This window comes from Squalius cephalus (assembly GCF_949319135.1).
Source record: "Squalius cephalus genome assembly, chromosome: 16".
NCBI classification, from domain to species: domain Eukaryota; kingdom Metazoa; phylum Chordata; class Actinopteri; order Cypriniformes; family Leuciscidae; genus Squalius; species Squalius cephalus.
Window position 1 is genome coordinate 17,054,599 of NC_137137.1, and position 23,829 is coordinate 17,078,427.

At 37.0% G+C, this 23,829-nt stretch overlaps 5 protein-coding genes across 6 annotated transcripts; 3 read left to right on the top strand and 2 right to left on the bottom strand.

Annotated features, from left to right (window-relative positions):
• Window positions 1-28: 28 nt before the first annotated feature.
• Window positions 29-5,456, bottom strand: gucd1 (guanylyl cyclase domain containing 1). The gene is made up of 6 exons (XM_079897872.1): window positions 5,162-5,456; window positions 4,698-4,779; window positions 4,446-4,611; window positions 4,136-4,227; window positions 3,192-3,433; window positions 29-1,012 (listed from the first exon to the last, which is right to left on the bottom strand). Exons 1-6 carry the CDS (start codon window positions 5,166-5,168, stop codon window positions 921-923), a joined length of 681 nt encoding a protein of 226 aa, XP_079753998.1. The 5' UTR covers window positions 5,169-5,456; the 3' UTR covers window positions 29-920.
• A 455-nt stretch (window positions 5,457-5,911) lies between these two features.
• Window positions 5,912-7,226, top strand: snrpd3 (small nuclear ribonucleoprotein D3 polypeptide). Its single transcript, XM_079897877.1, has 4 exons — window positions 5,912-6,016; window positions 6,298-6,446; window positions 6,692-6,884; window positions 7,009-7,226. Exons 2-4 carry the CDS (start codon window positions 6,321-6,323, stop codon window positions 7,071-7,073), a joined length of 384 nt encoding a protein of 127 aa, XP_079754003.1. The 5' UTR covers window positions 5,912-6,016; window positions 6,298-6,320; the 3' UTR covers window positions 7,074-7,226.
• A 9-nt stretch (window positions 7,227-7,235) lies between these two features.
• Window positions 7,236-14,752, top strand: p2rx4b (purinergic receptor P2X, ligand-gated ion channel, 4b). The gene is made up of 12 exons (XM_079897876.1): window positions 7,236-7,821; window positions 8,856-9,003; window positions 9,149-9,220; window positions 9,302-9,374; window positions 9,451-9,547; window positions 9,625-9,705; window positions 9,892-10,033; window positions 13,145-13,281; window positions 13,355-13,448; window positions 13,536-13,601; window positions 13,696-13,800; window positions 13,892-14,752. Exons 1-12 carry the CDS (start codon window positions 7,682-7,684, stop codon window positions 13,925-13,927), a joined length of 1,191 nt encoding a protein of 396 aa, XP_079754002.1. The 5' UTR covers window positions 7,236-7,681; the 3' UTR covers window positions 13,928-14,752.
• p2rx7 (purinergic receptor P2X, ligand-gated ion channel, 7) lies at window positions 14,239-21,340 on the bottom strand (the record flags this gene model as incomplete). Of its 2 annotated transcripts, XM_079897874.1 has the most annotated exons (13): window positions 21,164-21,340; window positions 20,827-20,974; window positions 20,104-20,175; window positions 19,809-19,881; window positions 19,520-19,613; window positions 19,196-19,276; window positions 18,866-19,007; window positions 17,387-17,523; window positions 17,214-17,304; window positions 17,069-17,134; window positions 16,894-16,998; window positions 16,658-16,765; window positions 14,239-15,294 (listed from the first exon to the last, which is right to left on the bottom strand). In XM_079897874.1, exons 1-13 carry the CDS (start codon window positions 21,280-21,282, stop codon window positions 14,743-14,745), a joined length of 1,788 nt encoding a protein of 595 aa, XP_079754000.1. In that variant the 5' UTR covers window positions 21,283-21,340. The 2 variants fall into 2 exon arrangements, with proteins under 2 accessions (XP_079754000.1, XP_079754001.1); XM_079897875.1 differs by lacking the exon at window positions 20,104-20,175 and having other exon boundaries at window positions 14,743-15,294; window positions 21,164-21,337.
• Window positions 21,341-22,518: 1,178 nt separating this feature from the next.
• On the top strand, window positions 22,519-23,586 carry LOC307173118 (taste receptor type 2 member 40-like; the record flags this gene model as incomplete). Its single annotated transcript, XM_079895949.1, has 1 exon — window positions 22,519-23,586. The coding sequence occupies one exon, from the start codon at window positions 22,519-22,521 to the stop codon at window positions 23,545-23,547; it is 1,029 nt and encodes a 342-aa protein (XP_079752075.1). The 3' UTR covers window positions 23,548-23,586.
• Window positions 23,587-23,829: the final 243 nt, after the last annotated feature.

Consider the following 23,829-nt stretch of genomic DNA (forward strand, 5'->3'; position numbering starts at 1 on the left):
ACACTGTGTTCAGACCATTTCAAACGGTGCACGACTCTATTCCACAAAACAACTGACGTACAACTCCAAACGTAGTGTTCCTGTTCTCTCTCTGATAACACCAACACATTATAATAATGAGAATTTAACAACATAATATTGTCTTTAATACAGAAATGAGTCTAATACTGTACTAGTGCTGAGTGATTTTGAAATGTACTGTATGGTTCACAGCTTAGAGTCGCCCACAAAAGCAGCCAAACTCTCTCTTGCTACTTTACATGAGGTTATGACAGATGTCCAGGTGATTTTGTTCTTGAGGAAACCCCTGGAGTAAATGAATCCACACGTATTGCACCCCTGAAACGTTTCTTTCCCGACAGTGGGACATAATTTAGCATACTGGATTTATCATATCTTACCTGAGTTTTTAAAAACAGCTTCCCTCTTTCCCAATAATTAAAAACGTTCACTGTATGCTCAATTAAGTGGCTTCCAAGAGGGAAAAATGAAAACAATAATAATAATCACAACCCCATGATTTTGCAAGGTTACCCTGAACAATCACAAAATCTCCATCTTTACATGAATGAAAAACATTATATACACTCCTCCTCTACCTCTTACAGTGGCAGAGACTATATAAATCAAATGTGCTAGATAAAAATATATGTCCACATAACAATAATGATGAGTTACATATACATAGCATCTCCCTTTCCTTTCTGTGTGAATATTTCATTCTGTGGCCGATGTAGCACCATAGTAATGTTTTGTGCGACACTACAGCACTTATGAGGACCATAGCCAAGGTGACACATATTACCCGCTATTGGCCAGCAGAACTGGTACGTGCTACCTTTTGGCAAAAATGCTACCCAGCTAACCACAGTGGATGCTAAAAGTGTGTTAAATGCATGTTCATTCAAAAGCGGTAAGACTCAATCATCTTTGTAGATTAACAGAATGTCCTCGTCCGTTCCGTAGCTCCTTCTGGCCTCCTCAAAATTGCTAAAGCTAGTGCAGCACACACCTGTCAATCAAAGTGATAGGCAAATATGAGACACAGTTTTAATGTTCCTGCAATGTATAAAGATTCTCAGTTATAAAAAATAACCATAATAAACTATAATAAATGAGGTGGATGTTTTTGATACTTAAAAATGTATAAATTGCATTAGATAATGAAGTATCAAACATCAAAAAGGCATCTGCAAACAAATCCACGGTGGTTTGACAATCTGCATATATATATATATATATGAGGCAAAATATTAAGACCAGTCACAGGTGAAGCGAATATCATTGATCATCTCAAGAGTGCCTATGAAGACCCCTGTCCACCATCGAAAGCATCTACAGTGGGTACGCGAGCTTTGGGAACTGGACCTTGCAGCAGAGGAAGAAGGTTGCCTGGTCCAATGAGTCAGAGTCCTACATGCGCAACACTAATATTTGATGTGACGGGTGGAATAATATTTACGTGGTCATTTGCGGTGCAAGTGCAATTAATAGGCACGGGCGGACTGCGGGTCCAATAGCAAAGACTATTTCTATTTCAGCTCAATTCGGTACCCACTGATAGCCAGCTGCTTTCAACCGGTCTCGTGCTTATTTGTGTTCACATTCTACAGTCTAAAGAACGTCAAAGGTTTCTAATTACAACGCGATTTGCGGCATTGAGCACAGCGTTTGCATACAGTGATTGACAGCTTCAGTCGTTAAGGGAGCGCTCTTTGCTCGCTTTCAATATATAATCTTTTCGCAATTTGAATAAAAGTTTTATCTTTCATGCTAAGAGGATCAACAGCCACATATACACTGCAGAGTTTCAGGAGAGACAACTGCATTTGCATGCAGAGTGAATATGCTAAAATATCCCAAATATTATATGACAGTAAGGGCTCATGTTTGGTTATATGTTCTTTTAATTTATAGAGACATCTAAGCATGTGTGATTTATGGACATTTGTTCAAAATAGCCTATATGGGCAGATTGTTCACAAGATGCAGGCAAACGTTTTGTATTGTTTACACGACGAATTCAAGTTTTCATCTTTTTTTCCTTTTAATTATTACCATGTTGGCCTGCGTGTCTATTTTTCATAAATGCATCAACTCAGAATGCATAACGTTGGTTTGATTGCTTGTGTTCAATAAATCATTTTTGTCTACCTGATGTAGATTTAATGCAGATGCAGTTCGGGTCTTGGTCTTTATGTCAAACAGGTCGAGTCGGGTACGGAATTGAATCAGTGCTGCTGTTGGATAACGGGTCGGTGTTCTGTTTAGTACTGTGGGTGTGGGACGGGTGCAAGTTTGCCAAACAGGACCCGTAAAGGACTCTGCAATGAGTCCCCTTTTCTTTTATCTCACGTCGACTGCAGTATACGTGTTTGCCGTTTACCTGGGGAAGTGATGGCACCAGGAGTGTGATGCTCTGAGCAATGTTCTGCTGGGAAACCCTGTGTCTGGCCATTCATGTGGACACAAATTTGACACGTGCTACCTACTGTACCTAAACATTATTGCAGACCAGTTACACCCCTTCATAACAGTGGAACACCACTGGATCCCTGGTGGAGGCTGGCTCTTCATCCCTGAGGATGAACTGGCCTCTGACAGCCTGATTTCTCCCAAGGTTTTTTTCTCCATTCTGTCACCTGATGGAGTTTTGGTTCCTTGCCACTGTTGCCTTGGCTTTTTGGCTTGCTTAGTTGGGGACATTTAATATTTAACAATATTATTGATCTGCCTTACTTAAGGTGGACGATGATGCAATTTTCTTCTAGAAACAAACTTTTCATACAATCAGTATTGTAAAAAGCGCTATATAAATAAAGGTGACTTGACTTGGAAGTGGATAATGCTTTCGGTAGGATAATGCACCCAGCCACACATTGTTAAGGAATGGTTTGAGGAACATGATGAAGAGTTCAAGGTGTTGCTCTGGCCTTCAAATTCCCCAGATCTCAATTCAATTGAGCATCTATGGGACGTGCTGGACCAACAAGTTCGATCTACGGTGACTCTACCTCGCAACCTACAGGACTTGAAGGATCTGCTGAAAACATCTTGGTGCCAGATACCATATATATATATATATATATATATATATATATATATATATGCCACTTGGTTTGATATTTCGTTATCTAATTTAATTTTAGCAAAACTGGTGTTTAGACTTATCAAAACTTCTCAATACATACGGTCTGAGTAGGCGGGGTTGTTGTAGAAGACGCTGCCGGTATTGCGGTTAAATCCACACACGACCACAAAGTGGCCCTGGTAATCTGGCTTCCTGCAGAAGCACTTCTGACCCACAGGGAGGAAACAGCAGTATTTGACAGGCGTTGAGCACAGCTCACACACCAACACCACTGCGTTGACCAGCACGATGGCCACATGACCCTGTTCCAGGTGGCTCTGGATCTCCTGAACTGTAACAGAGCTACAACAGACAGATGTCATCATTCTTCATGCACTGCACAGGAGTTTCAGCTGAGATATATTTTCATAAAATCTGGTAAATTTATACAGATACTATGGAACAGTAAATATATATACACACACAAGGATAAACGTCTGAAATTTGATACTATTTCGTCTAAATGGATTAAAAAAAATTTGTTTTCGATTGATTTTAAGCATTCCTGTAGCTCCATCTGTAGAGCATGACAAACGGAGAATGAGTTCGATTCCCAGGGAATGCATTAACGGAGAAAAAAAAAGCCTTCAATTCGATGTAAATCACTTTAGTAAAAATAAAATAAAATGGACATGATTAAATGCATAATTAAATATACAATATCATCGACAGCAATAAATTAAAAAGGTCTTCAATACGGGCCAATAACTCATTGTGCTTGGCTAATTTTTGACCAATGAATTGTCATGCTTTTTCCAGTCATGTTTGATTACAGCATAAACACTTTTTTATATTCATATTATAAAGATTAGATCGCCTGAATTCAATATTTTAAAGCTAAGCATTAAAATGTTTTCCATATTTACGTTGATTTTCCACAATTTTTTCAAGTCTCTTCTTAACATTTCTAGGGTTTCCATGATGGTGGTGAACCAGTATATCAAGCACAAAGTGTCAGCATGCTCCACAGAACAGAAAAATGTGACAAATGTGAAAAAACCTCACCATTTCTTCACCAGGACCCCTTTGCTCTCAGCCTTCATAAAGAGTTCATTCACCCTGTCCTCCTCTGTTTCAAAATGCTTTTTGTAGAAAGACTGAAGCAGGAGAACAAAGGAAACGGAAAAATGATTCAGATGCCAAGGTGAACAGTTATAACATCTGAGTCAGGAATGATCCTTTAACTAAAATTACAACTCCACAACCATAAAAACCAATGCTTTAACATTGTCTTTTTCTTGGAAATATGCATGCGACACAAAGCTTGTACTATATCTATCCTCAGTGATCATGACACTGACAGCAGCTCATATACCTGGTTCCTGAAGCCCTTGTCCACACCGAGAGTCTGTGTGCAGAAGCAGTGTCTGACCCCCAGCTTACACATGAGATAAGCCAGGTCTATAGTCCACACGCTCTCTGTGAACTCCAAGTCCAAACACGCTCTCTGAAATTCCTCCTCACTTACTGGATGTAAATACCTGCACACGCAAACAAAAAGTTGAAATATTTATCATTAGGGTAGTAATTGTTGCAGGATAATACATCACTTAAGATTCATACTTACTCCAGTACCATTCTGGAACAGGCCAGGCCACAATCCCAGTGGAACAGCTGCCGGATGACCGGTACGTTTAGCATCACATCATCTGGCAGAACAAGGTCAGAAAGGAAGCTGGTAATGTCATTGTGCCACAATGAGCAGCTTTTGATAGATTCACATTATCATAAGTTATTATGTTGTATCGTGGACAAATTAGTTTTGGTTGTAAACTTAAATTATATCAAGCCACTCATTTTATTCACGTAAAACAGGTGAGTGAATAACAACTTAAAGTTAAAGACCAGCTGCTTCAAGATAATACATGAACTGTTCATTGCTTCATTTTAAGTAAATATATCCGGGTTGTGTGTTTGGTCCAGTATTGTATGCCAGAGAAGGATCATGATTGATTATAATGCTAGTTGGGTTAAACAGAGTTACAAGATATCTAAGATGTTTCATTTGAATGTCATTTAACACGAACTCACCGTTCATGATGCAGTCTGCGTGTGTCTCTCTCTGTGTTGTTGTGTTGCAGTGATGTTTAATATCAGGGCTTGATTCATGAAGACTGTCTGCTAGCGGGGTTAGCCGGACAGCCGTTGCCCTCCTGTCCTCTACATCAGACACGCTGAAATCTGTCCATCTTGCTGATGCTGATGAGGCTGTTGGTGAAAAGCGGTGAAACGGCTACAAACTCGACTTGTTTAGTCCACGCCTTGTGGTGGTCATTCCCAGCAGGGATGAATGTTTCACTTCCTGTCAAACCAAATACAAGTGTGCGTCGGTGCATTGAGGAGAGGCAGAACTGCGCCCTCTGCTGGAAAGACGAGAAATTACAGTCCAGACTAAAATCTAATTTATATTCTATGCCTTTAAATGGCTTTATATTAATACAGTGGTGGAAATGGCCGGTATTCACTGGGGGCACTCTAGTTGGTGACGTATTTTATATGTTAAAACATGCAGAAAATCCTGTTTCGAGGCTGTTACGTGGATAAAAGATGGAAATCCTCTACATTTTGAACTGGAACTCCCTTGAAATTCACCACCTGAGAGAAGTCTAGAAACAGAATTAATACATCTAATCACTTTTTTCTTCTCAAACTGAGTGAATACTACACTGGTATGTATGTATTTATTTCAATATAAATAAAAAGATGAACCAGGATATTTAAATATCAAACTAAATTTGGTTATAAATGACACATGTGGAATTAAATTGTGTTTTAATTCAGTCCAGTAGGTGGCAGTGCGTGTCTCCAGTAAGTTACAATAAAATATCCGGAAATTCTAAAGAACGTCGAAGAAAAACTGTTTGTGGACGTTCTGTGCACGTTTGGGTGAGATTTTGTATTAATTTTGCGGAAAAATTGGGAAATTGTAACGTGTCTGTCGGGAATTATTTGTAGATTTGTGTTCAAACAATTAACTCTAACGTTAGTTGTGTGTTTTTTTTTCCTTGCTTGTTTACGAACAACCTCAATATCTTGTGTCTGACCCATTCATTTCAGTCTATTCAGCTTCCACTAGCTTTCACCTCGTAATACAAAGATTGACATTCTGTCGAAGTTATTTCTCATCTGGCAAATGTTCTAAGGGTCTAATTTTCTCTCTCACACAGTTCACAGACAACTTGTTAATAAGATGTCGATTGGAGTGCCCATCAAAGTTCTTCATGAAGCTGAGGGACACATAGTCACCTGTGAAACCAACACTGGGGAGGTTTACAGGGGCAAACTCATCGAGGCTGAGGACAACATGAACTGCCAGGTACTAAGATTTGGCATTTGCACTGAAAACTAATTTAAGGCATGAAAATAAATACTTATCTAAAATATGCATTATTTCACCCTTATAGATTTTATACTGTAAGTTGAGTTTTTAGTTGTTTTATCAGTCTTTGCGTTGGATATTATTCTTTGAATTCATAATAAATTATGTTTGCACCAAGTAAAAACACTCCTCTGTCTGAAAGGTTGCCTTATTCTTTACTTTCCATCTTCAATTTCCTCCAGATGGCAAACATCACAGTCACATACAGGGATGGCCGTGTATCTCAGCTGGAGCAGGTGTATATTCGTGGCAGTAAGATCAGGTTCCTCATCCTCCCCGACATGCTGAAAAATGCTCCCATGTTAAAGAGTATGAAGAACAAAAATCAGGCAGCAGGTGCAGGTCGAGGGAAAGCAGCTATTCTCAAAGCCCAAGGTATACACAGCCTCTTGAACCCAGTCCACACATCTTGCATCAGAAACATGTATTTTTCAGAGAATGAATGTGACGTTATTTATAAAGATGATATCAAGCTGTGTTTGCATGAATGTTTTTGCAGTGGCTGCCAGAGGACGTGGACGTGGTGGACCAGGACGAGGGAACGTATTCCAGAAGAGACGCTAGTTTTATATTGATACCTTCTTTCTTTTGTTTTTACTGTAAACTTTACTGAATTTTTTTTATTCATAATTTTACCAGCATTTTGGTTCGATCTATTTTATAATGTTCATTTTATGCTTAGAGAAATAAATGGGCGATTTTTCTATTTTTCAATTGATTATGTGAGGTTTTTTTTGGAGGGGGCAGAATTTTTTGTTAACGTTTATAATTTTGTATACTGTATTTATCGGTCATACTAAATGAGCTGTCAAGTACTGAGATGTACTACAGTAAGGACACATTTTAGTGCATTTTCTGTTATAATTATAGCATATAAGGTGTTTAGGAGGTGTTGGTCATTGCTGAGAGGATTCAACCACTTGATTTTCATGGGTTTTACACAGTTGTAGACATTGGCTTGCAAATGCTACTGGTACCGTTTAACCAAATATATGCAGATGGATAGCAGTACTTATCTTAACACATCCATTGCTCCTGTATGATAAGAAACTACATTCAAAGCATGTGTAAATTCTATAGAGAAGTGTAGTAGATATCAGGCTACAGAAAGACGCATAGTATTCTGACCTTACATCAAGTACTGTTGTTTCATAGTGGACATTTCTTCAGCAATGGGCTCTAAGTGCAGCTGTTGTGTTTGCCTCAACTGTCTTTTTGAATATCAAACACCTGTAACGCTGGTTATTACTAGCAAAAGACTAGGATTCCTCTTCAGACTGATAGAGTTCATGATCGTCGCCTATGTTGTCATGTGAGTATATTTTGAGAGAATTCATGGCCTTATTGTACTTCAAAAGAAATATTGATTGCATCTACTTGTATTCATTCAATCATGCAGAGTTTAGCTCCAACACTCTTACCTCCAGGAGCAGGTTTGGACGCCCCTGAATTAGTTAGACAAGCCTATTGTTATACAGTACTGTGCAAAAGTCTTAGGCACGTTAGTATTTTCACCAAAAAAATGGTTTTAGGCCAGTTGTTTTTTCTTTTACTGTAGCGTTTCAGTAGCAAATATCAGTATACATTTCCAAACATTCATTTTGCCAAAAGTTTTGTATGCAGAAGGAGTCTGACAACAGCTGGTACTCCACATGGAGATCTGATCTCACCATCAAGTCTGTCTGTGATCACATGAAAAAAACCTGTAACAGACTAAATATAGAAAAACTGCAGCAAGCAAGTTTTAGGCACTTGTGTAAAAATGCTGTAAAGTGAAGATGCTTTCAAAAATAATGTCAAAAATAGATTTTATTGATCAATTAACTTCTATTAACTAAATCAAATCAATATTTGGTGTGACCACCCTTTACGTTTAAAACAGTTTTTGTCCTAGGTAGACTTGCGCATAGTTTTTCAGGTAGCTTTGCAGGAAGGTTTCTTCAACTGTCTTAGAGACGTTGCCACAGTTCTTCTGGATTTAGTCTTGTCTCAGTTTTTTCTGTTTCTTCATGTGATCACCGACAGACACGCTGATAGTGAGATCAGATCTTCGTGTGGAGCACCGGCACCGGTTGTTGTCAGACTCCTTGTGCATACAAAAATCTCACTGGATTATTACAATTAATGGCAAAAGGAATGTTTGGAAATGTAAACTGATATTTCCTACTAACACACTACAGAAAAAAATAAATCAAAACCAATTTCTTAGGGTGAAAATATTAACGTGCCTAAGACTTCTGCATAGTGCTGTATATAACTTAAACATTTAAGCGTGTCATGTTCTCAGTGAAATTCAATGCAGTCTTGACTGTTCAGGGTAACTCCATATCTGTATACTTTTTAAAGATATGTCTGCTGGTATCAGCGCGCTTACCAGAACCAAGACTCAGTGATCAGCTCAGTCAGCACCAAGGTGAAAGGAAACATTTTGACCAATTCATCCATTGAGGGAGTTCATGTTTGGGACGTATCTGAATATGTCATCCCACCCCAGGTATCTAATTTGTTTGACAGAAACCCATTGCAGAGGAAATCCAGTGATTTCTCTTAATTTGAGTTAATTCGTTTGTCCAACAGACATATGCATTTTGTAGAAATTAATTCCACATTCAAGCTTTTTTTTTTTTTTTTTTTGGTAGGGAGAAAACTCTTTCTTTGTGTTAACAAATATGATTGTCACTCCTGGCCAGACCCAGAGCAGCTGTCCTGAGGTACGATAAAACAGATTTGCATATGTCCACTCTCACACATGAAGAGTTGCACGTTGCATTATGAATGATTCCTTTTTACAGATTCCAAGTGAATTCACTAATTGTAAATCAGACAGTGATTGTAAAGAGGGATTCAATGAAATCCGTGGCAATGGTGAGTTTTCATGTTCTGCATAACGCTGCATGATATTAGAGATATCTATAAGCAATCTCTGTGATCCTCCTCGCAGGTGTTCAGACTGGCCGATGTGTACAATACTCGGATACAATCAAAACCTGTGAGGTGATGGCATGGTGCCCACTTGAAAATGATACCATCATTCCAAAGTGAGTTTCTTTAGTAAAAGTGAACAAGTTTGATGCAGTTGAAACTGGGAATATTAATATAGTTTGTGATCGTACAGACCTGCTCTTCTAAGTGCAGCGGAGGACTTCACAGTGCTCATCAAAAACAACATACAATATCCAATGTTCAGTTTCAGAAAGTAAGTTCATTCATTTGTAGGTCATGCACTTTAATCATAGATGAACAGAAACATGGCAACATTATGGTAATCATTTAAATCTAAGGTCTTCAAAAATGATTGGTTGAGAGAGAAACATTATTTTAAATTAAAATTTGAGTTATGTAAATTTGATCCTTTCAATGTCATGTTTTGTGTTATTTCTAGGCGAAACATTCTGCAACACATCAACTCCACATACTTAAAAAACTGCACGTTTAATCGTAAAACAGACCCACACTGTCCTATTTTCCGACTGGGGGACATTGTAACCGAGGCAGGAGAAGACTTCAGCGTCATTGCTATTAAAGTCTGTATCTTCAATAATGCTATACAGTTGTAATCAAAATTATTCAACCCCTATTGCAAGTCAGGTTTATTGGCATTCAGTCTGTAAACAAAAGTAATTGAAATAGCTCAACACAACAAATGTTTCAAGTGGTTTCCACAAATTCAACTGAAAATGCAACTTTTAATGGCTTCTGGAGTCTAAAAATTATTCAACCCTCTGAATAGAATCCCTCACAACAGCCCAAATCTGCAATACAGGTGTTGTCTCGAGCACATCTGATGCAAACTAATCACGGGCTTCATCAGTTGCACCAGGTGTGCTTGAGCTAGAACACATGAAATACCTGAACTGGCTAGGTTTGTTGAAGAAGTCAAAAGAATGGTCTAAATAGTTACGAATATATCATCGGCCTTCACAAACAAGGAACGGGATACAAAAGAAAAATATTTAAATACATAAGATAGCGAAGGCACTAAATGTTCCTAGAGAAACCGTAGGAAGCATAGGCCACAAGTTTAAAGTTAAAGGAACAGTGGTTACACTATCTGGGCAGGGCAGAAAAAGGAAGCTATCAATAGTTGCCACCAGATTTATGAGAAGGCAGGTTCAGAAAAACCCTTGAGTGACTGCAAAAGACCTGCAGTAAGACTTGGTGGCAACAGGCACTGAGGTTCCAGCTTGGACAGTAAGGCGCGTACTAAACTCATGCGGTTTTCATACCAGAACTCCAAGACGTACACCACTACTGACCCAAAAGCACAAGAAAAGTCGGCTCCAATTTGCTCAAAATCATATAAATAAGCCACAGAAGTTTGGGGATTCTGTCCTGTGGAGCGATTAAACAACTTGTCTGCCCTATGGATCAGCGGTATGTCTGGAGGAAGAAGAATGAAGCATATGCTGAAAAGAACAATTCGTCTACATTCTAGCATGGTGGTGGCTCGGTGATGCTCTGGGGCTGCTTTGCATCCTCTGGCACTGGAAACCTGCAGCGTGTGGTAGGCAAGATGGATTCATTGAAGTATCAGGAAATCTGTTAGGAGAAAACGTCATGCCGTCAGTGAGGATGCTGAAGCTTGGGCGTCATTGCACCTTCCAACAGAAAAATAATCCCAAGCATACCTCAAATTCCACTAAGGCTTGGTTGCAGAAGAAGTCCTGGAAGATTTTACAGTGGCCATCACAGTCACCTGACTTGAACCCCATAGAACATTTCTGGTGGGATTTGAAAGCAGTTGCAGCACGCAGACCAAAGAATATTACTGATCTGGAGGCCATTGCTCATGATGAATGGGCTAAGATTCCTCAGAAACACTGCCAGAAGCTGCTGTCTGGTTATACATCTTGTTTGCAACAGGTCATAACAGCAAAAGAGTGTTCTACTAAGTACTAAAGATGCTTGCCATGAAGGGGTTAGATCATTTTGAGACTGCAGACATCATTAAAGTTGCATTTTCAGTTGAATTGGGGGAAACCACTTGAAACATTTGTTGTGTTGAGCTATTTCAATTTCTTTTAATTCGTTCATTGCAAACAGCTGAAAGTCTGTAAATTTTGCCAATAAACCTGATTTGCATATCCTGAACTGTATCTGTATCATTGAACTGTATATCTGTATTACTTATACACTACTGTTCAAAAGTTTAGGGTTACAACAAATATTTTTTTTAATACAACATAATGGATTCAATATAATGTATTGCTTTTATTCAGCAAGGATACATTCAATTATGGCTGTATAGTGACAGTAAAGACATGTTACAAACGATTTCTATTTCAGTAGACTGTTTGGCATGGTAATATGACAATGTTGAAATGTTTGGTCTTTGGCGGAATAGATCTAGGGGTATTCCAGAAAGCAGGTTATGTGATATAGCCAGGTATGTTTAAGGGCAAGGATAACCTCAACTTTCGGTCCCAAAAACAGAGGTAACTTTCATGGTATGTAAGTTGCCATAGCAACTTGCTCCAGAGCAGGCTCTGTTTCAGAATGTTTACTTCAGAGGTGTTCAGCGCATGTGTGCCCTATTGATGAGGCTCCAGTGGGCCTAACAGATTGTGCACAATATTATAAATAGTTATATTGATATATGCAAAGCACTATTAAAACAAGGTAATGTTTATTTTTTTAGTATAATATATATATTAGCATCTCACACATCGTTAATCTACATTCAGATGTTTTTTATTTATTTTTGCAACAGGACGTTTTCTATGTTATAATGTATTTCTATAATAAAAAAACATTTATGATGTATCTTACCTTTCAAGCAATGTAGAAGCAAAACGACTAAACATAAAAATAAACTTTTACAGTCATGTTATCTTTGCAAGCACACACTTATTTAGTTTAATCAGTCTTTCTTTGTATTGTATAATTAGCATCAAACAAAGTAGTTCTTATTCACAGTGATTAAAGATTATTAAACAAAAAAGATTGAAAACTGATTGCACAACCACTAAATAGGGGCGATATTCACCAAGTATGTAAAAGTAGTATGGCGTGCTTTTCTTAGCGTTCGTTTCCATGGTGACCCGTTGATTCGTCGCTCTGTTGAGAATGTCTTGTGTGTTAACTGTGAACATACTCTAGGTTAGAACTTACTCCCGGATGCGTTTTTGGAACCAGCATACTTTGAGTAAGCAAGGATTGGGTTAATCAACTAAGAGTTCAGTGTATGTTTGACGGTATAACCTTGCTTTCTGGAATACCCCCTTGCTGCTGCTGGCTGGGGGCCCTGATCACCCTGTCGGGGTTTATTTTGTGATGTACATTATCACTTACTTATTCAAATTTGGTGAACCCCCTGCACCCCTGGTTAAGGACCTATAAGCCATCTATAGTTTCATGAAACATAAATTTGTATTTCTTTCTACTCAACAAAGAATCTTTAATTTTTTATTATAATTTTTTTATTATAATGGTTATGGTTGACCAGCATTGATAACATAGCTTTTTCTTAAGCACCAAATCAGTGTGCATGTATATATATATCCCCTAAATGCAGTCTTGTTGAGCATAAGAGACTTCGTTCAAAAACCAACCCCAAACGTTTGAACAATAGTGTATTTATTTTTAGTATTTTACTTTTCTTTACTTGTAATTGACAGTGTGTTTTAATGTTAAAGGGTGGTATTATAGCGATTTTCATTGACTGGAGTTGTGACTTGGACTTCCCAGAACGCTTCTGCATTCCAAAATATTCTTTCAGCAGACTGGACAACAAAAATCCTGAAAATAACGTTGCCCCTGGCAACAATTTCCGGTACACTGAAAATTTCGATTTTTGATTGTAACATTTTATTTCTATTGGATAATAATTTTGTACTTTCCCACAGATATGCTAAATATTATAAAAACAATGAAGGCATTGAAACACGGACATTGATAAAGGGCTTTGGAATCCGCTTTGATGTGATTGTGTTTGGGAAGGTTTGTCTGCTTGTCTTTAAAGCATGATATAATAACCAGCATCTAGTCAACCTTCAGATTTGTTTACTCTGTATTTTGTCTCTTTAGGCTGGTAAATTCCATATTGTGCCCACTATTGTGAATCTTGGGGCCACTCTTGCCTTTCTTAGCTTGGTAAGCACTAGTTATTATTATTATTATTAATCACCTATTTGAGTAAAATGGCTTTGAATCAAGTATTTTCATATTGTTCCTGAATTTCTCCCAGGTGACTGCTGTTTGTGACTGGGTCATGCTTACTTGTATGAAGGACCGTGACTATGCCAAACATAAATTTATTCACCTGGACAAAAAAAGTGACAGTGTGCCACTGGTGAGTAAAAGTCACTTCAATTTTTCTAAATGATTTATTTATTGTTTTGCAAAATTATATATATTTATACTTTTTTTTTTTACTGTTATAGAGCTCCATGGAGAGCACCTCATATGGGACTCCATGATGGAATGGACTGGACACTTTCACTACACTTAAAACCATCAGCATCAATTATGCTCTTGTATTTTTTTTCATACAATAGGCTACCATTCAAAAATTTGGGATTAGTAAGGGGTTTTTTTATATTTTTGAAAGAAGTCTCTTAAACTCAAAAAGGCTGCATTTCTTTGATAAAAAACAAACAAACAGAAAAACTACATTATTCTAAAATATTATTACAATTTAAATCCTGTAATGGCAGCTGAATTTTCAGCATCATTAATCAAGTCTTCGGTGTCACATGATCCTTCAAAAATCATTTGAATATGCTGATTTGCTGCTCAAAAAACATTTATTTATTATCAATGTTGAAAACAGTTGTGCCTATATTATGCAGCACAACATTTTGATCAATTAAATGCATCCTTCCTAAATAAAAGTACTGATTTCTTTACAAAAAAAAAAAAAATCTTACTGACCAAACTTTTAAACAGTATTGTATACAAAATTTTATCAATCACATTTGATTAATACATACTTATTGTAGTTTATGAGTGTTTCAGTGTAAATCATTAGTAAACCAGTTTGGCTGTACATGCTTGACCTATGGATTAATTTTTCTTTTACTTCAAAGGTATCTGTGTTAGTAAAAACTTAATGACATTATCATGTTTTTGGGGTTAATATGACACATAGTTTGTTTGCTTTGCAGGTAAAATTGTAAAAATGACCAATCATATTCTGTATTATTGATTGTAGTTAGTATCATTCCCTTTTATGCATAATCATAAGACATTGTCATTCTGATTGAATATCTAATCATAAAACGAATAAAGTCTATTATCTGTTGAATTCTGGCTGAGATGGTACGGCTTGATAAAGTCTAAGGCCACTGTAGTTCCCATCAGGGCTTGGGTATTCTGCTCTTATCCTCCATATGCAGCAACTGGGTATTACTGGAATAGCATCTCTGGGTGTGCTGTCACCAAACCGCCATCTAATGAATTGAGCATAGGCTCCATGGCGCAGAGCCTCCTCTTGCAGCTCTGCTAGGGGATCCACATAGAACAAAGCGGTCTCTAGGACTGAGCGACTGACAACCAGTGTTGAAAAGAGCGGGGAGGAGGTTATGCAGCGCCCTTTTCCTGATCGACAGCACAGCTGCTCCTGCAGGATGTCTGAAAGCCGGCAGCACCCACACTGACACCAGGCCGGACCCCCAGACTGTGACATCTCCAGTAATGGTGTATCTGCGCTCTGTCCGCTGCTGTGCATTCTAGGAAGGTTTTTGTCTACCATAAGTCCACCACCCTGGCCATTCTGTACTGGCTCACTTCTGCTTTGGTCACACTGCAGAACACTCATCAGAGTCTTCATGCTCGCCAAATCATTCTGATAGAGAACAGACCAGGGCTATTATAAGTAACCAAGGGTACGTTTACACGACAACGATGTACTAAAAACGGAAAAGTTTTTCCTTTGAGTTTTTTTGCTTATAGACGACAATGTTGTTAAAACGATCCCCGTTCACATGGATCCGCGAAAATGATTAAAAATGCTGTATTATGCATCCAGGCCAGGCGATGTAACTTTGTAGTTGGCGATGTAACTTTGTAAAGAAACACCACACCCCTATAGACTGAACATGTAATATGCATGAGCATGACGTCCCTTTTTTTCACAAATTTGCGTTTTTGTAATTTACACAAGCGATAACGGCATCGTTTAAAAAACTATGCATTTTCAGGCCCCCAAAACACCTTTGTCATGTAAATGAACGGCCAAAACGCATACAAAGTTTTCCGTTTTTAGTTGAAAATGGTATTGTGTAAACAGCCCCTAAAACTAAAAAACTTGAAAAAAAAAAAAACTTTAACTAAAAATGTTAAAAACATAAATTTATTTCAGCTAGCTGGTGAGGCAACATTTCTCATTTTCATTTAGTTTAACTTGTAATACAAAAAAACCCAAACTAAAATAAAATTAATATAAACTATATAGACATTACAAAAACTAAATCTAATAAAAAAAATTATGAAATTGAAAATTTTTAAATAAGAACTAATTCAAAATATTAATAAAAACTAATAGTATCTGACTGATCATTTAATTTGTGATATGATAAATGAATAGTCCGACCAAAAATATGTATTTTTTGAAAATGAAAGTCATCATTTACTTACCCTAACATTGTTCTAAACAAAAAACCTAGATACATGAATGCATTCAAAACTATTTCAGTACATACAGAACACAGACGCTTAAGAAAGCGCTAAAGCATGTCAGCGAAATGGTACATGCTGCTTGCTGATCATTTTCACAGTATTTTAACACCCATTTTCAGAATTTTTTCAATAAAATAATCATGGCAAACCAGTGTTAAAGATTCATTGATGGTGCACAGGATTTTGCAATTTACAATTGTACAATATTATTGCTTAAATAACAGGTTCTTTTTTTACCAAAAACAACTCTTGGGAACAGCACTTGGGAAATAATGGAGTGCTTGCTGACACTTCTGGGTTAAAGTGAGTCAGAATGTACTGCCATTGTATTGAATTCGTTGTGTTTTGTGGAAAAAAGTATGTCATACAGGCTTGTAATGACATAAGAATGAGTAAATGATGACAGAACTTTCTTTTTTGGATGAACTAGTCTTTTAGTACAGTTTTAAAACTAAAATAATGCTTTATTTAGATTTAAAAACAAGCATTCATTTACTGGCAAGTGTGACAATATAATTTGGTCATCTTACTTTGCGCTGGTGTAAGGAAAGGGGTTTCGTCTCCTGTAGTCTTTTCTTTCTGGATTTTTTCACCACCCTCAACTTGTCCTCATCCACAAATGACACACAAAGAAAGCACTGCAACAGACACATTACAACAAGTTAGATTCATACATACAGAATCCCAGTTACAGCTTGTTTAAAGCATTAACAGTGAAAAATCTGCCACACAACAAATTGAGTCAGTGTTTTTAATGTTTGTTCACCTCTTCTCGGTCCTGAATGGCCTCAAACTTCCTCTCAGTGTAGGTCTGCTTTGCCTCTTTGGAATAACAGCCGGTACCAATAAGCCAGTCCAGGAATATTGTTGTCTAAAGAAAACTCAATGGTAAATATTTCATTATTTTAAAATCACCATCTGAGGGCTTAAGGGTTACTCACGAGAGCATAATACGAGAGCGTGGATCCAATGTAGATGATTAGCTGAATGATGCTGAATTTTCCAGCCTGTGAAGAATATAGAGCACTCTTTGTATGTCCTAAAATCCAAAGCGAACATGCACAATATAGGATAATATGATCTCACCTTCCCAAACACCATCACATCAAACCTAATGCCATACATTTTAAAGAGCGTCCTCTGCTCCACACCATTCACTGTAGAGTATCTCGCAAACCTATAAAAAAAAAAAAGATATCTTTAAGAAAGGACTGTTTAACAGTTTACATACTTTTCAATATGATTTCAGTTGTTCATACCTGAAGTTGAGCCCAGGGTACAGGGTTCGGTTGCTTTCTTTTTCGTCCAAGCGACGGAACGAGTATAAGGGCAGACAGTTGTGAAAAATGCGGTTCAGGTCACAGTCCCAGTTGATCTGGATCCCAATTACACCACCCTGTGAAGCAGATACATGGACAATGCTATACTGGCATGCTTTATAACTAAATTACACAATTGTGTCCCTGGATCACAAAACCAGTCACATGTCGCACTGGTATATTTGTGGCAATAGCCAACAATACAATGTACGAGTCAAAATTATGGATTTTTCTTTTATGCAAAAAATCATTAGGATATTAAGTAAAGATCATGTTCCATGAAGATATTTTGTACATTTCCTACTGTAAATATATAAGGCATTTAATTCTATGAGTGAATGCATCACAATCGCGAACATAAATGGACAACTTTAAAGGTGATTTTCTCAATGTTTAGATTTTTCTGCACCCTCAGATTCCAGATTTTCAAATAGTTGTATCTCGACCAAATATTGTCCTATCCTAACAAACCATACATCAATGGAAATCTTATTTATTCAGCTTTCATATAATGTATAAATCTCAATTTCAGAAAATGCACCCATGTGACTGGTTTTGTGGTCCAGGGTCACAAATACACTACCGTTCAAGGTAAGACTACCGTTTGGGGTCAGTAAGATTTTTTTTTAAAAGAAATTAATACTTTTAATCAGTAAGGATGCATTAAATTGATCAAAATTGGCAGTAAAGACTTATATAATGTTACAAAAGATTTCTATTTCAAATAAATGCTGTTATTTTGAACTTTTTATTCATCAGACAATCTGAAAAATTCTATCAGTTTCCACAAAACCATTAAGCAGGACAACTGTTTTCAGCATTGATAATAATAAGAAATGTTTCTTGAGCACAAAATCAGCATATTAGAATTATTTCTGAAAGTTCTTGTGACCAGGCTTGTTATCACTAACATTAACTGAAATAAAATAAAATTTTAAACTAAAATAAAAAAAACTTAAACTTATTTTATTTCAGCTAGTTGCCGAAGCAACATTTTCCTTTTACTTTACTTAACTCATAGTACTAAAATAACTAAAACTAAAAAAAAAAAATCTATATAGACCTTTTCAACATTTAAAAAAAAATTACAATGAATAAAACTATTAATAAAAATAAACTAAAATTAAAGTTAAAACAGAAAATGTATATAAAAAAATATCTAATTCAAAATATTAACAAAAACTATAATAGTATATCAATGATACTAAAATAACACAGCATGTGACACTGAAGACTGGAGTAAAGGCAGCTTTGCCATCATAGGAATAAATTACATTTTAAAATATTTAAATAGCAAATAGTTATTTTAACTTGTACAAATATTTCACAATATTACTGTTTTGATCAGACTTCCTTTAATTATTTTTTTTTTTTAACATTAGTGTATATTTTAGTGTGCTTGGAACGAAAGGCATTTACCTCCACTGCCATCTCTGTAAAGTTCTCCTTGGCCTCACTCACAATGTCTCCCAAACGGAAAATGGGGCAGTATCGATTTTTGTTGCGGTTATAGATGCAACCCTTAAGGTCAGTGTCCTTCATTTCAGGGAGAATGTTTCTTCTAAGACAAATAGATAAATGGATGCCTATATTATCAGTTTTTGAATAATGAATATTACCCTGGGCTTCCTTCTGGCTAGCATTTACTTCAAATACTGCTAACTGTTCACATATGCTTAAAGAATGTTAATGCACCAAATTTGTTCAGTAAATGTCACAGCATTTGCTACTGTACAACTAATGTACTACCTTATGTAATTAAAGGCTGGAAATCTGATGTTATTCTTGATCAGCACAGTGAAGTTTTCTGCAGATGCTAAAAGGGCAGGTCTGGGGAAACAGAAATGAAAGCCTGACATAAGAAAACATCCGCATACAGAATCTCAGTTTATGTAAAAGTGGCAAATAAAAGTGCATGTTCCTCAAACAGGTTCCTCAAGGTCTCTATGGCAGCACTGGTAAGTTTGAACTGCAGTGTCAACTGTTTTACTCCTTTAGCAGCGTTTCTCTATTGCCAAATAGCTTTGCTGTCACAGTATGTTTATTGTAAAGTAGCATTGCACATGACAGCACCTGGGATTCTTCTTGTTCTCAATGGGGCACCAAGTTCTAACTTCACATGTTTTCCTCATTATGTCCAACTTCACACAAGCACCTGTTTGAACACCTTAGAGGCAAACACAGGAACAGACCTCAGATCATGGAAAGACTTCAGATAATGGTTTAGGCTTTCACTGAAAAATAAAAAATACAGCTTGGGTAGTATTATTCAAATATTCAAAGAAATGATTGATTGGTCTGGCATTGAAATGTTTCCGCATAACAAATCTGCAGCCAGGACACAAATTGCATCTTACATTACCATGGTTATGTTGGTCAGACAACCCTTTCTCGCAGTCTTTGTCTGTTCGACACAGCTTTCCATGTGGTGGGATCTGAAGTAGAACATATGAATGGTAGAACAACCAAGTAGAACAACAGAAGTAGACCATCTGCTGAATGGATTATATTTGGCTTATAAGGACAATGGAGATTGAGTGGAGATTCATGGAGATTGAATCATCACTAAATATATTATGGGCCTCAATGGAAATAAATCTACCAAGACTTGAGATATACTTTGTATTGCAACTGAAATAAAAAGTAACTGCACTTACCTCTGGGCAATTACCTTGTTTTTGGTTCTTTGTGACTATGACATTTGTTGCGACAAAAAATGAGTTTTTTCCCTGCCGAAATAAAACAAGTCAGAAGATTTCATGACTTTTTTAACTTGTTTTCAAGAGTTATTGGAATACAAACCTAAATCTGCTTAAGAACTATTTTATTTGTGGTGTAAAACTGGAAGAGAGGGCAACTCTCTGAGAAAAAAAGGAAATTAATTAACATCTGAACTCTCTTGCTATATTAACATCCCCATTCTAGACACGATCACACTTGAGTTGATTTAATTCAAGTGTATAGCCTACATATCCATGGGGTCTACACAAAAAATCTTAGCTTGAGTAAGCATGAATGCGCCCGCCTAAGATTACCTCTGTTTAGTGACCAAAAAGTGACGAGTTTGTGATCGTGAGCCCGCATTATATTAATGGCCGGGGGACCCAGTGCGACTTTGGCACCCGAATGAACGAGGATAATAAGAGTAAAGAGTTAAATAGAATAATCAAACATGTCGCTAAACTATTCTATGGCATTCTAACCTAAATTCGAGGTCGTGATAAAATGGAGTCAGATAAAAGTTTAATTGGAATTAAATTACTTTGCCACGATGAAAAGACAGTAACACACAGTAAACCTTCACCCGCTTGTCGTTGGACCGACTGGGCAGGCCTTACAGTGGTATGAAAAATAATAATAAATGGTGGTACTAGTGTTACCTGCGATGGTCCACTGTAGTCCACCACATCCCACACGACTTCTCCAATGTCTGGTATAGATATCTCTGCCACTCCCTTAACCTTTGTGGTGACAGAACTGACCACTAGATCATACTCTTGATATTCCTTATTCCATAACATCATGATACTGGAAAGTAAAGACATAAAAATGACTTAAAATGAATAATTTAATTTTCGTCAGTAACGCTACATCATAACACGTGTAAATAACACACACTATCAATGAATGTAGCCTACATAAATGAGCTCTTGTTATTAAATGATGCGGGGGCGACAAGCATGAACAACAGCGGAGACAAACTGCTCAGAAACTTACCAAATGAACATCAAGATCACTCCGTTAAAGGTCCATTTCAGCGACCCAAGTCTGACGCTCTTGATTTTGACGAGTTTTTGTGTGTCATATTCACAGAGGTTCAGCAATATGCAAGGCATGGCGGTGATTTGGTAAACACAAGGGAAGAATGACTGCAGAGTGCAGCTGGGCTGAGCTCGCGCAGAAGAAGGTCACATGGTCTATTGAAAGACAGTTTAGAAGGAGGTGGAAAGACTTTTCACTGAGACAAATGTAGGCTATTCAAAATTACATGTTTTTAAAGATAATTTAAATATATTCTCAATAAATATATATATTTTTTATATATTTCATTTTTATGCAATTTCATTTTCACATTCAAACTGTACATTTTAACATAAATAAATGTAAGATGCTAAATGTATTAACATTTTATTTATATTTTAATATATTTTTATTGCATAAGTAATATTGTGAAATTTTAAATAACTGTTTTCCATTTGGATATATTTTAAAATGTAATTTAGGCAATACCTGTAAAGACAAAGCAAAATTTTCAGCAGCCAATATTTCAGTGTCACATCCTTCAGAAATCATTCTAATATGCTAATTTGATGCTCAATAAATATTTCTTATTATTATCATCATCAATGGTGAAAACATTTGTGCTGCTTAATATTTTTTGTGGAAAGAAGACAGAAATCGTTTATAACATTATAGATGTCTTTACTGTCACTTTTTACTGTCACATCAATTTAATGCGCTTTTGCTGAATAATTTCTTTTAAAACTCTTTTAAAAAATGAACGGTACTGTATAGGCCTATGTTACTGAACTTGCTACAACATTGTAAATATCAAATCCCATTTAGCTTATTTAACACCCTGCATAAAAAAAGGTTAAAATTATTCCCCATCAATCCATTGTCCCTACTAGAATGACAGACTTTGACAGTGGAAAACTCAAGTCCCTACATCTTGTAGGAGATTTGAATAGTAAAATTTTACAGACTGCATTTTATCCAATATAATTCCAAGTACATCTAAATAACAAACAAACAAGGATTTGAATAGGCAAATTTCGAACACTGATAACATGAACATTTAATACGGATTGTATTGTGAAAACAAATGTAGTCTCAGTGTGTAAATGACATGCATGAGTTGTGTATATTTACCATCAGCGAAGACAATATAATAAATTCACAAATTCTCTTGTTTTATAATTTTGTTTCATGTAAGCTGAACTGTAATGACCATGGTGCATTTCTCTCATTTTACCTAATTTGTGTTTTCAGCTTTGAACAAAGCCTGCTCTGATTCACTCACGCAAAGCCACTTTGCATATGAGATTCATTCCCTGTTTCTCTACAAGACAATGCGCATCTCTCCAGATCGCATATCAGTGCAGGACTCTGGTTTGTGTGCTTCGCTCTCTGAAGAGAACATCATGAACTCGACCTTAATTGAGCTGGTTCTTTTTTATGTTGGACTTGCGCTTGTTGGTGTTTCTGGAAACTTATTTAACCTCATTTTCACTATTCAACAGCAAGTGAAGACCAGGACCATTCAGACTGTGGGTTTGATCCTAAACGTCATCTCCATCAGCAACATTATCTTGGTCCTCGCCACCTTCTCATTGGTGATGGGTGTTTTTCTAAATCCCCAAATTTGGTGCGTCACACCATATCCTTTATCAATCCGGATGGAATTGTATCTGATGGTGACTTCCAGCTTTAACAGCTTCTGGGCCATTGCATGCCTGAGTCTCTTTTACTGCATCAAAGTTGTGAGTTTTTCCTCTGAGTTCTTCCAGGCACTGAAGAGGAAAATCTCTTCTGTGATCAACGCTGCAGTGCTGCTGAGCTGCTCTTTCTCCTTTTTGTTTTTCACTCCTCTGTTCTCACTTGACATTACAAATGACAACGTGAATGACACCGCTAACATGACCTGTTCGCAGCCCTTTTTCACTATAGGTATTAACATAAATGCATACGCAGGTGCTGGCATTTGTCTCCTCTGCCCGATCCCTCTGATGATCATGCTGCCGACCTCTGTCCGAATGGTCGTCCATCTGTGCGCCCACACTCTGGCTCTCCAGAAGAACAAGACCCAGGTGCAAGGATCTGACTCGTACCTCCTGGTGTGCAAAATCACCATCTCCCTGGTGGGAGTTTATCTGTCCACTCTATTTCTTGTGTCTTTGTTCATCATTAATCGGTTAATCGGGGGACTTGTCACCTACCAAATTATGGCCGGTGCCTTTAGTTTTTACGGTGGCATGACTTCTTTACTTCTGACAGCTTCAAACAGGCATCTAAAAGACAAGCTCTGGAGTCTGTTCTGTTGTAGGAAGGCGCAGGAACAATCTAGCAAAAGCCAGACAGTTGAGACAGGGGATGTTTGATATGATAAGGACTGTTTACCAGGTGACTTGATTTATAGACAACTAGCACTCACTGTAATATTTTTCTGATTTAGAAGAAGTCGCTTTGGACAAAAGCATTAACCATATTTGCGTCAACACCAACGCACAACAACAACATTCTCTTTATTATAAGCAGGCACTGCAGTTTTGTCATCTGCCACTTTAAATGCTCAACCTCTTTAAAAGCTAGATGAATTCTGATTGGCTGTCAATGTTTTTACCCTTCATCAGTTGGAATTTTTTTAAAAAGTGATTCAAATG